This window comes from Camelus dromedarius, chromosome 2 (genome assembly GCF_036321535.1).
Source record: "Camelus dromedarius isolate mCamDro1 chromosome 2, mCamDro1.pat, whole genome shotgun sequence".
Classification (NCBI taxonomy): domain Eukaryota; kingdom Metazoa; phylum Chordata; class Mammalia; order Artiodactyla; family Camelidae; genus Camelus; species Camelus dromedarius.
The window spans coordinates 66,486,769-66,499,645 of record NC_087437.1 but is presented as its reverse complement, the minus strand read 5'-3'; the positions used below and the strand labels follow the sequence as shown (position 1 = coordinate 66,499,645).

Genomic DNA, 12,877 nt, shown 5'->3' with positions numbered 1-12,877 from the left:
TGTTAGGGACCAAGGCTCAAGAGAAGTGAGAGACAAGGTCTTTACCTTTAAGTCATTCACGATCTAGGTAAAAACAAAATGCAACTCGCATGAAGTGCTTCATTGCTGAATGGGTTTTTCCAAACTCAAGAGTGGCAGTGGTAAATGTGGGCAGACCCAGCCGGAGGAGACTTCCTGGAGGAGCTGGGACGTGGGCTGGGCTTTGCTGAAGGGCAGGACGTGGAGTGCAGGCATTCCAGGCAAGGGAGGCTGTGGAATGGAAGCAACCCTGGTGGGGAGGAGTAGGAGCAGACTGAACGGAGAGTGGGAACCGGGGGAGCAGCAACAGTAAGGTTTGGGTTTAGGTACTTTAAGAACGTGTCCTTCTAAAACAGAGAGCAGGTAATTTTTATTTAATCCAATCAGCCTCAAGCGAGAGAATATGTAGTTTGAAAAATGATCATTTCTGTCACTACTCTTGAAAACCTTTGGAAATGACTTTGTTCAGAGTGAAAAATTCTCCTGTCCCTTTGGCACAGTGAGGACCGCTCAGCGGAAGCACATCCTCGCAGCCCATGAGATCGTCCACCAGCACACAGAAGCCATGCTTGAGGAGGATTTTGTTGAGCAACAGCAAGAATCAGACACTGAGCTACTTGAGGGAGCTCAAGACAGCTAAGGTGAGCTTGGTTTTTCATATGGAAGGAAGCAGAGAGGAGGACAGGCAGCGTCATTCAGTTTTGTGCGGTGTGCAAACAATCAATGTGAAGATGGCCCATTGTTTAACAAACTGGCATTTATGCTGGCACGTTTCATCTATGTTATGGAATCGGCTGTTGAAATTGTTAGATAATAGAGTTGCTATTACAGCAATTGGACTCTTGTGACCAAAACACAGGATTCTATTTTTTATAGGTTCTTTTAGCATATGACTGTACTCCATCATAAATAAAGCTGCAAAATGTGTCACTGTTATAAACAAAGCTTGTTCTTAGGGAGGTAGACAAGGTACCCCTAATTATAATTATAGAACAAGTCACAGCCTGTCCAGTTCTAGCCCTGATGCCTCTGCATTGTGCACCAAGGGTTAGTCTTAGGCTCAACCAAATATTCACTCACAATACTAACATAGGCCATATTTCATATGATTTGAGTATCAGTCTACTCAGATAAAGACAGGAACCACAGCTCCCAGCAGGGCAGCACAGATGTTTCTCTTTCCTTGGGAGCTCTCACCATATCCACACAGAAGACCACATCACTATTGTCATTAACCCCCAGGTTACAAAGCTCAGGTGCAAGGCAAAGAGATTCTTGGGTGGCTGCAGGAGCTGCCTTGGTTTCCATGGCCCAGGACCAGCATCTCTTGTAATAATTCCATAGGCATAGTTTCCAGGGTCCCCCCAATGGACATGCCCAGTTATAAGTCAGCACACTCAGGGAAAGCTCAAAGCTTTAGTTTCCCATTAGATAGTAATGGTGTATTTATAATTCCTCCCAATCAGATGCTAATTACCAACCAGGGGCCATTTTTACCTTAAGTAGTGTTGCTTAGTAATGTAGTTGACACCACTTTATCAGATGATTGGAGAACAGAGCTCGAGAGTCCGTTGAAAGTAAAGTTCTCATGAGAAGGGGAAAGGGAGCGAACCATTTGCCTATACCTTCTCCCTCTACCCGCTTATATTAGAGGCACATTGTCTATTTTGGCCTTGAGTATGTGCTGTCAGGTTAGGGAAGGCTTAAGGGAAATCCTGAACCTGGCATTCAGAAGGTTTGGGAGTTGGCAGCTCTGCCACTAAATATATAATCTTACGCAAATCACTTCCCTTCACTTGAGGTGTGCCCATGCACATGTGACCAGGAGACGCTCTGCAGTGGAATCTGCTGGGACTTTAAGTCTCAATCACAGAAGGTCATGGAAGGCAGGCTGAGATGAGGGGGCAGTTAAGAAAGAAAGCAGAGGAAAAACTGATAAAGAATTCTTAAATACCAAACGATGGCTGTAAATTACAGCAGAAAGTCTTCTGTTTTTAATTAATAATGAAGTGACCTCTGAAATCATTGAAGATATAAGCCATGTATTTGCATGTAATGTTTATATTACTATCTGTATAATGTATATTCAAAGATCAAAGCATTTTGCCTATCTTATTGTGATAAAATCAGCCTTAATGTTGGGGTAGTCATTTTTCTTACATGCAAATTTAATAAGATTAACTTACATAGTGTGACTTGAATACATCTGCATTTACTTCTGAGTATTATACCTGTTCTATGACGTCTATGGTGATCTGTGAAACCAAGCCATAGGAGTTTTTTTTAATGATTTTCTATTTTATACTTAGGTTTTAATGAAATATATTTTACTTTCACTATTTAAAGCATATTGTAGTTACAAAATATAATTCAAAAAAAAAAATCTAGTTTTCAGGCTAGTTACAGACACTTAGCAAGGAAGATTAACCAAAAAGTTAATAGAGTATCTTCTTCATACTTTATTAAATGGCTGGAACATGATGCTTTGTTGCCCCATAGTACATATTATTCCCTCTTCCTTCTCTCAGAGGAAAGGAGGAAAGGACTGATGTGAGATTATTTAATAATATTTAGGGAGAGGGGCAGTAGACATGGACTGCTGATTTAAAACATTTTTTAATAAGCTTGAAGACAATGGAGAGCTAATAAAACAGTGACGAGTTTCTGGGGAAACTCTAGGAGAAGGAAAAGTCAGAGTTGGGTCTGGCATTTGGATGCACTTTTTTTTTCCTTAGGGAATATGCAAATTCTAGAAAATGTGGCTGAAAATCTGAGTAATGCTTTCACTAGCTTTGCAAAACTATAGAGACAAAAAGTGGAGTCACAAGGTTGAAGCCCTGGTAAACCTCTGGGCTGGGATTCCATAAGGCTATGCTCTAGTAGAAAGGGTTCACTGGAAGTAAACCAGCCCTCAAATCGACTACAGTTGAGCTTTTAATCATCTGAGTGATCCAAAAAACAAAAACCTCAGTCCTACAAATTGAATTAAAAAGATCCTTGATTCCTGTTGCCTCAAGGAAATTGTCAGAAACAAACTTAAATTCTCTTCAGAGAAAGTTGGCATTATCCTAGATCTGTTTATTTTTGCAATTTTTCATGTACAATTTCCAGAACACAAGCATATCCAGCTGCATGAGGAGACACAACAGCTTGAACAAGTAGCAGCAGAAAGTACAGATAATAGAAACAGACCTAAAAATATTGGAAGGGTGAGACAGATTTAAAAAGAACTATGCTTACTGCTTTGAACTTCTAGTCTCCAGAATTGTGAGAAAATTAATTTTTGTTGTTTAAACCACCCAGTCTATCTATGGTATTTTGTCATGGCAACCTGATCTAAGATAGATTTTGGTACTAGGAGTAAAGTGCTGCTGTAACAAATACCTGAATGTGTGGGAACTAGATAATGAGTAGAGTTGGGAGAGTTTTGAGGTGCAGGCTAGAAATATGGATGTTAAGGGCATTTCTGGTGAGGTCTTGGGTAGAAATGTGGAACGTGTTATTGGAAACTGGAAATTTGACTGAACTTTGTTCTAGTGTTCTAGATAGAACTTCTGAGCGATGGAATTGGATACTTAGCTGGGAAGATATCTAAAGCAAAGTCTTGTTTCCTCCTGACTGCTTATAGTAAAATAGGAAAAGAAAGATGAATTGAAGAAGGAACTGTTAAGCAAAAAGGAACAAGTACTTAAAGATTTGGAAAATTCTCAGCCTATCCATATTTCAAGAAATGAGAAAGTACATTCTGAAAAGGAACACTGAGGGTGTGGTTGAAACAGCTATTTGATAAAGAGCTTATGGAATTATAAGAGTAGGAGCTCTGCCAGTTTGAAATGAAGGGATGGAGACAAGATGACATGAAGGAAGACTGTCAGATTTACTGGATTTGACAGGGTGAGATGATAGTTCTATTCTGCTGCAAATGTGCACAGTTCTTCAAAATAATCCTGAAAGCAGTTCAGAGCTCATCAGCCACTGCCTCAGTTTCAACAGGTCAGAGAGCCTCTGCCCAGAACTTCAAGGATGGGACCATCTGTGGGACCCTACCCTGGCAGATCTGCAGTGACCAGATCCCTACCTAAGAAGTGGGGATGGGGGACGGCAGAGCAGAAAGGTAGGGGCCACCCCCAGAGCAATGGGAGCTATGCTGCCATCCCAGTGGACCTGGAAGGCAGACACTGAGCCAAAGGGGATTAATCTTGAGCTTTAAGACCCAATAGAACTTGTCTAGCTAGGCTTTAGACTTGCTTGGGACCCATTACTCCTTTCTTCCTTCTGATTCCCCCCTTTTGTAATGGGAATATCTATCCTAGACCTGCCCCCACCACTGTATTTTGGAAGCACATAGTGCATCTGGTTCACAGCTGGAGAGGAATGTAGCCTCAGGATGAATCATACCTTGAGTGTCACCCACATCTGGTTTAGATGACTTGTAGATGAGAATTTGGACCTCAGACTTTAGAGTTGGTGTTTGAATGAGTTAAGACTTTTGAGGTTGTTGGGATGGAATGAATGTATTCTGTATGTGAGAAGGACATGAATTTGGAGAGGCTGGGGTGGAATGCTATCCATTTAGTTGTGTCCACCCAAAATTCATGTCAAAGCCCTAGCTTCCAATATGATGGCTTTTGGAGATGAAGATAATAAGGATTAGATGAGATCATGAGGGTGGGTCCCTTATGATGGGAATAGTGCTCTTATAAGAAGAGACATCAGAGCACTTGCTTTCTCTCTGCTTCTTGCCTTGTGAGGACATAGCAAGAAGGCAGCCATCTACAAGCCAGGAAGAGAGTCCTCCCCAGAAGCTGGCCATGCTGACATTTTGACTTTGGACTTCTGGGCTCCCGAACTGTGGGAAAATAAATTTCTAATAGCCCAAACAATTTGAGACTCAAGGACAACAAAGCTGGAGGTATCACATTCCCTGATTTCAAACTAATTACAAAGCTACAGTAATCAAAACAGCATGGTACTGGCACAAAAACAGATACATAGATCAGTGGAACAGAACAGAGAGCCTAGTAATGAACCCACACTTAAATGGTCACTCTGTGACAAGGGAGGCAAGAGTATACAATGGAAAAAAGACAACATTTTCAATAAACGGTGTTGGGAAAACTAACAGCTACATGTCAAAGAATCAAACTGGACTACTTTCTCACACCATGCACAAAAATAAATTCAAAGTGATTAAAGACTTAAATGTAAGAACTGAAACCATAAAAATTCTAAAAGAAAACACAGACAGGATGCTCTTTGACATTGGCCTTAGTGATACTTTTTTTTAGATATGTCTCCTCAGGCAAGGGAAGCAAAAACAAAATAACCAAATGGGACTACAAACTAAAAAGCTTTCACACAGTGAAGAAAACTATCAACCAAATGAAAATGCAGCCTACTGAATGGGGGGAGACATTTGCAAATGATATATCTGATAAGGAGTTAATATTCCAAAATATACAAAGAACTCATAACTCAACATCAACATCAAAAAAACAAGCAACACGATTAAAATTGGGCAGAAGACCTGAAGAGACATTTTTCCAAAGAAGACATATGGATGGCCAACAAGCATAGAAAAAGATGGCCAACAGGCACAGGAAAAGATGCGCAACATCACCAATCATCAGGGGACTGCAAATCAAAACCGCAATGAGATTTCACTTCACACCTCTCAGAATGGCTGTTATCAAACAGACCACAAATAACAAATGTTTGCAAGGATGTAGAAAAAGGGGAACCCTCATGCATTGTTGGTGGGAATGTAAATTGGTGCAGCCACAATGGAAAACAGTGTAGAGATTCCTCAAGAAATTAAAAATAGAACTACCATATATTCCAGCAATTCCCCTCCTGGGTATTTATTTGAAGAAAATGAAAATACTAGTTAGAAAAGATATATGCCTCCCTATGTTCACAGCAGCATAATTTACAATAGCTAAGATATGGAAGCAACCTAGGTACCCATCAGTAGATGAATGGATAAAGAACATATGGTATATGTATACACAATAGAATATTATTCAGCCATTAAAAAGAATGAAATCTTGCCATTTGTGGTAATATGGATGGATCTAGAGAGTGTTATGTTAATTGAAATAAGTCAGACAGAAAAAGACAAATTCTGTATGATTTCACTTATATGGAATCTAAAACAAAAAAAAACCCCACCAAAACATAAAAAAGCATAACAATATAGAAACAGAATCATAGATACAGAGAACAGGTGGTTGCCAGATTGGGGGTGGGGGACCGAGAAATAGGTGAGGGAGATTAAGAGGTACAAACTTCCAATTGTAAAATAAATGAGTCACAGATATGGAAGGTACAGTTTGGGGAATATAGCCAATAATTATATAATATCTTTGCATAGTGACATCATAATTAGACTTATTATGGTGACCATTTTGAGATATATAGAAAAATCAAATCACTGTGTTGTATAACAAATTAACACAGTGTTGTGGGTCAATTATACTTCAAAAACAAACAAACTCATTAAAAAAAGATGAGATTTGTGGTTACCAGAGATGGGAGGGGAGTAGAGGAGATTGGATGAAGGCAGTCAAAAAGGTACTAACTTCCAGTTATAAGATATAAAGTACTGGGGATATAATGTACAACATGATAAATATAATCAACATTGCTGTTTGTTATATAGGAAAGTTGTTAAGAATAAATCCTGAGTTCTCATTTAAAAAAATAAATATATATATATATATATATTTCTGTTGTTTAAGCTAACCAGTCTAAAGTAGTCTGTTGTGGCATCCTGAGCTGGCTAAGATACATTTTATGTTCAAAGAGATGAAAGTCAACACTGAAATTTTTCATAGAACTAGAAATGATAAAAAGTAATATAGCAGATCTGAAGAAAATAGAAATTCTAGAATTTATAAACACAGTAGTCAGTATGAGAAACTCAGTGCATGGATTTAAGAGCAGAATATACACAGCTGACGAGAACACTAATGCCTTAGAAGAGCAGAAGAATTTGTCTCAAATCAAGGAGACCAAGAGTTGGAAACTACAGAAGAGAAGGAAGGACAGATGAGTCCTTAGGAAGGGACAAGAGGATGTGAGCATGGACTATTGATTCAACAAATATGACTTCTAAGGGAAAAAATTTGTTGGGAAATCATAGAAAATGTGAACTTTCTAAAACCGATGAAAGGGGTCAACATTTAAGAAGGCTTCTTAACCCCAAGCAGAAAAAATTAAAAGAAACCTATACCTAGACACATTTTAATATGAATGTAAGTCAGAAAGGGCATAAATGGATTAAATTGCCCTAAAGCACTGGCATCGTCTAGGAGGAAGATGCAAGTATCATTTAACATTATGATTGATGACTCAAACATTCTGTATCCTCTCAGGTAACTCCTAAAGGATAGTAAAAAAGATGTATGACATGGGAAGTAAGAGAAGAAAATGGAATAAATAAAAAACACTCAAAAAGAGGACAGAGAAAAAGGAAACAGATCCAATAGAAAACACTGAATAAAATGGTAGGTGTTTATCACTGATTCATTAATTACATTAAATGCTCAAAGTCAAGTCAGAACCTGTCAGACTGAATAAAAAGTAATTCAACTGTGTGCCGTTTTGTAAGAGACATATATAAAATCTAATGGTTACATGTTAAATGAGAGTAAAAGATACCATCAGAACACCATCTACGGGAAAGCTGCTGTAACTATATTACTATAAACAAAGAAGACTCTTAGCCAGAAAGCACTGCTAGAGAAAAAGAGGGACATTTCATAAAGATAAAGGTTTCATTCATTGGGAAGGTATAATGAGTCACAATTTGAATATACCTAATAACATGGCTTCAACCTGTAGGAAACAAAGTTTAATAGCAAGGAGAAGTAGAAAAAGCCATAATGACGCTAGGAAATTTTAATCTCTATCAGGAATTGATATAGCAAGTAGAGGAAAAAAACAATAAACAAATGGAAGATTTGAGATACATAGTTAAGGAACTTGACCTATTGGACATTTATAGACTGTTACACCCAGCAACTCCAGAATGCATATTACCTTCAAGCACACACAAAACATTTGCAAAAACTGACTATACTGTGTCATAAAGCAAGTGTCAACCATTTCAAAGAAGCAAAGTCATGGCAAAGTGATAACAATGCAGTGAAACTTAGAAATCAATGACAAGATAATTCCAATATGTTTGGAAATTAAGAAATACAAGTATAAATACTCTGTTCATCAGAGAAAGTATCAGAATAGAAACTAGGAAATATTTTGAACTGAAAAATGACAAAAATGCTACTTATATATCCAACTTGTGGAATGCAGCTGATGTGGTGCTTAGATGGACAGTTGTAGGCTTAAGAGCATTTATTAAAAGAGGAAAGGTAAAAAATAAGACTAAGAATCCTTTTCCAGAAATTAGAAAAATAATGTCAAATTAGTTGCAAAAAAAGTAAAAGGAAATAAAAGTAACCGAAATTAATAAAACAGAAAATAGACATGTCTTTTGATTCTAGGTAGGATATAGTGGGTAGCTGCAAGACTACAGAAAATAATGGATAGACTGTGTAAATGTCATTTTTCAAAGACAGTGAAGAGATGTGGAAAGGCAGGGGACTAGATGAGCTAAAATGGTAGAGAGGAAAGAGTCCCTCCTAAGTGATCTGAGATCACTGGCCATTTTCTTCCCCTGGGCCACTGGGCACACACGGGCCTAAGACTTTCCTAGGGGAAACAGAAACCAGAAAGGCTTTTAAAAGTCTGAGTGGGCTAGCATGATGGATTGCAACCTGGAAGAGCCCCAAAGGCCAAATTTACCCAGAGTGTCAGCTTTAGGTTTTCAGTAGATAAACCCTTTATTAGTGGAAAACTGTTTGAATCTATCATGTGTCATTTAACCAGCTGTGTCAGTGTTATCTTCACTCAGTCTCATAGATTTAACCATCATTAATTCATCATTCCCTGAATTCTTTTGTCAGAAGTAGCGGAACATCCTGCCTTGCCCTACCACATTGATGTCCAGTGACTCAGCAATGGTCATATTTTAGTGCGATTTTTTTTAGTTCAGAACAAGGGTGAGATTTTTTCTAAGAAAACTACCCTTAACCACTATTATGGAATACTGAATGACTTTGGAAATTAGCTTTTGCTGGAGACTTGGTAATATTCTGCAATGAAAACAACCTGAAATTACAAGGCAAAACAGAGCTTATATGCAGAATGTACACTGTGGTAAAGTCACTTCTGTGGCAGCTAACACTGAATCACAAGTAACGGTAAGCTGCTTTATGTGCTTCCTGTGCTGCCAAAGCTAGAAAAGCAGGGTCTCCATTCGCAGCCATATTTGCAGTGAATGTATTTTCTGAGCTTAAACTACACTTCCAGGAGCATTTTTTGGACCTTGAAATAAGTGCATAGGAGATTCCCATATTTCACAATTGTTTCCCTGTGCGATGGCGGCATGTCCACACAACCTTTAATTGGAACGGATTCGTCTGTGTTGTAATGACACGCTAACAGGCAAATAACAAGAGAAGAATCCAATGGAATTCTATAAATGCCTTCCAAGTGATAAATATGCACAATTAAAAACATGCTTATGGACTGAGATCAGTATTGGCAGCACCTGTCTGTGATTTTTTTTTAATTGAGGTATAGTTGATTTACAATATTGTATTAGTTTCAAGTACACAGCAAAGTAATTCAGACATATATATATGTGTATATATACACATATATATATGTTCTTTTTTATTCTTTTCCATTATAGGCTACTACAAGATACTGAATATAGTTCCCTGTGCTATACAGTAGGTCCGTGTTGATTATCTATCTTATTGATGGTAGTGTGTGTCTGTTAATCCCAACCTCCTATTTTATCCCTTCCTGCCTTCCTTTTTAGTAACCATAAGTTTGTTTTCTATGTCGGTGAGTCTGTTCCCGTTTTGTAAATAAGTTCACTTTCACTATTTTTTAGATTCCACATACTACGTAAGTGATAAATAATATTTGTCTCGAAGACATTTTCAAAACTGAGATGAGGGAGTCTCATTACACATCACCATTAATAAACATTTGTGATCAATTTTAATTATTTGAGCCCCAATTAAGCAAAATGTTATTTCCTAAATAAGAGATCCATTCTTCTCTTTAGTAGATCTATATTATGAAAAAAAAACTATCAGTTATTATTACTATCTTTTGAATTTTATCAATAAAAATTGTGAAAATTTGTTTTCTTTCTTGTTATTTGAGTACCTACATATTATCTTCAATTTTGTCTTTTGGCCCAAAAGGCCTAAAATCTTTACTATGAGGCCCTTTGCAGAAAAAGTTTGTTAATTCCTACTCTACAGCAGATAAAAAGAGTGAAGGAGAACTAAATAGAGAAGCATGGATGAATCTCACAAATATAATAAGGATTGAAAGAAGCCAAGTCCAAAAATAAATCTGTAGTATAAGTCTATTTACATAAAGTTCAAAACCCAGCCCTAAACTATAGTGTTGAGGAATGCACACTTAGGCGGTAAAGATACAAAGAAAAGCAAGGAAGTGATTATTATTTAAAAAAAAAAAAAAGTAAAAATCAGAATAGTGATACTTTTAGAGGGTAGGGAGGGGGTCTTTATTGCAACAGAGTTAAGTGGGGACTTACGGTATTTCTTAACCTGGGTGGTATTTACACAGATGAGTGCTTCACATTAATTCATTAAGCTGCACACTGATTTTCTCCACTTTTCTACATGTGTCATATTCTATAGTTAAAAGTTAGAAATATCTATGCATATATACAAATATGTATGTACATGCATTAGGCCTGCAGCATACACAGACTATTCCTGGGAAGATCAAAAAGAACTTGGTAAGTAGTTGGTGCTGGGCATGGAAACTGAGGACTGGCAGTCAGACTGAGGGGAAAGAGAGTTAGTTTCCTCATGTTTATATCATTTTGTGGTTTGAATTTTTTTGACAATGTATGCATATTAGGTTTATAGCTATAACCAAGTTAATGTAAATGTAAAGCTTTTTTTTTTTTTTAAGTGCTAGAATTTGGAAACTGAGACCCTGTGAGTTAGGAAACATTCGGATCATGGAACCCGTAAGTGGCAGAGCTCAGATATGTCTGGGGCTGCCTGACTTCAAAACCAGGGTTCTGTGTAATTGTATCATAGTAATTTTAGGAACATATTGATCTGATAATGACTGTTTCTGAAAGATGACATAATCATAAACATGTGTTGTTTTTTTAGAGATGATGATCTTTTTAAAAAAAGGGCTGTCCGACTCATCAGAAAGCATTCCAGTAGTCTGTGCTTCTCCCAAGATGTGCTGCTCTTATGGGCTTGTCGGTGTATGATTCATGAGGAAAGAGATTTGTTTTCCTTAAATTCTCAATAACTTACAGTGGTTTTCAGTAATAATAATCAAATGAGGAGCTTTATTCTCTTTGGTGTTTCCTAGATGCTCTACTTCAAGAGAAAGTTTTCTCATGTCTCGTTTCAGCATTTTGTTGACTATGGAGATATGTCAGCTTGTTGAATCAAATAAAAATATTGCTGAATATTCCGTAAATGGTTTTGGTTTGCTATGCATGGTGCAGTGGCATCATCTGTTAAGGTTGAACATATACATCCCCATGACCCAGCATTTCATCTCCCAGTGTTTCACTCTCCCACCAAGAGGCATGACAGGAATGCTCTAGCCGTACTAGTCATGCTGCCCCTGAACTGGAAACCCAAATGTCCATCACACAGGAAAAGGAAAAAAGCCTGGTATATTCATACAGTGGCACATCAAGTCACCACTGAGCTTAAGATCTGAGAAGTATATTCATGCAACACTCAGGGAGAGGGTGCTGCCGGAGAGCCATCTGCCCATCCTGTGTGCTGACAAGCATCAGGGTTGAACAGATCCCTCCTCATCGAAAGATAAGTAAATAGGAAAAACAATAAATAAGCAAAACCATCAACAACAAATCAACATGGGACCCACGTAAAGAACTTACAAAACACAATGGAGGTTACCCTGAAAACAGAATAAAAGCCTAGCTTAGAAAATATCTTACTTTAGGAAATGATAAAAGGTTCAGAAACTATCTGCTTGGTGTTTGGTGTTCTTCATAGGAAGCAAAAAGAAATGGCCTCTTAGGAAACCGAAGCAGGGCATAGTGAGAACAGACAGAGGCCAAAAACCAGACAGACGTGTGCTGAAAAGAAAAGCTGACTGAGATTTTTAAAAAATATAATGACATCCATTTGGATGCAGTTAAAAGAACAGAAACATCATAGCAGAGGGTATAATTGGTGTGTTGCTGATAAATCTGTTAAGTCATCCAGTATGGGATGGGAAGAAAAGGCCAAAGAGATGAAAATGACGGAAGTTAGCCCTGGGTGGCCGATCCTACAAGCAATAGGAATTCTTAAAGAAGAAACCAAAACAAATAGAAACAATAATCTGTTATAATAAAAGATTTTCTGAGCTCAAAGAATATCTGATCATATAAACTTGAAAGGGTTTACCTTACTCTAGGAAAACGAGGATTGGGACAATTTTTTTTTTCCTTGAGGATCACTGATAAACAGAAAAGTACGGCACAAGTAAAGGGCAATTGAATTTTATTTTGTTCCTTTAAAAATGCTGACCTGAACTAGGTTAAGGTTATATTATTCACTTGTGAAATGAAAAATCAGGTACACAAAATGAGAAGACCTGAATTCGGGTTGATGAGATAGCAGGTGGGAGGAAGAATGCTATACAGCAGGGAACAGAACTTTTTCTGTAAAGAGCCAAGTAGTAATAATTTTGGACTCTGTAGGGAAGATGGTCTCTGTTGCAGCTACTCAACTCTGCCAGTTTAAGGTAAACGCAG

The 12,877-nt window shown here is 37.7% G+C and overlaps 1 protein-coding gene across 9 annotated transcripts in view; it reads left to right on the top strand.

The window, feature by feature from the left end:
- Window positions 1-11,771, top strand: part of CFAP91 (cilia and flagella associated protein 91) — a 71,199-nt gene extending 59,428 nt beyond the window's left edge. For 4 of the 9 annotated variants that reach the window (XM_064494876.1, XM_064494877.1, XM_064494855.1 and 1 more), the window contains 2 exons: window positions 519-659; window positions 3,130-9,772. In XM_064494876.1, the coding sequence (XP_064350946.1) occupies window positions 519-658 (140 nt within the window). In that variant the 3' untranslated portion in view covers window position 659; window positions 3,130-9,772. The other 5 variants (XR_010384370.1, XR_010384371.1, XM_064494869.1 and 2 more) reach the window with 5 other exon arrangements.
- Window positions 11,772-12,877: the final 1,106 nt, after the last annotated feature.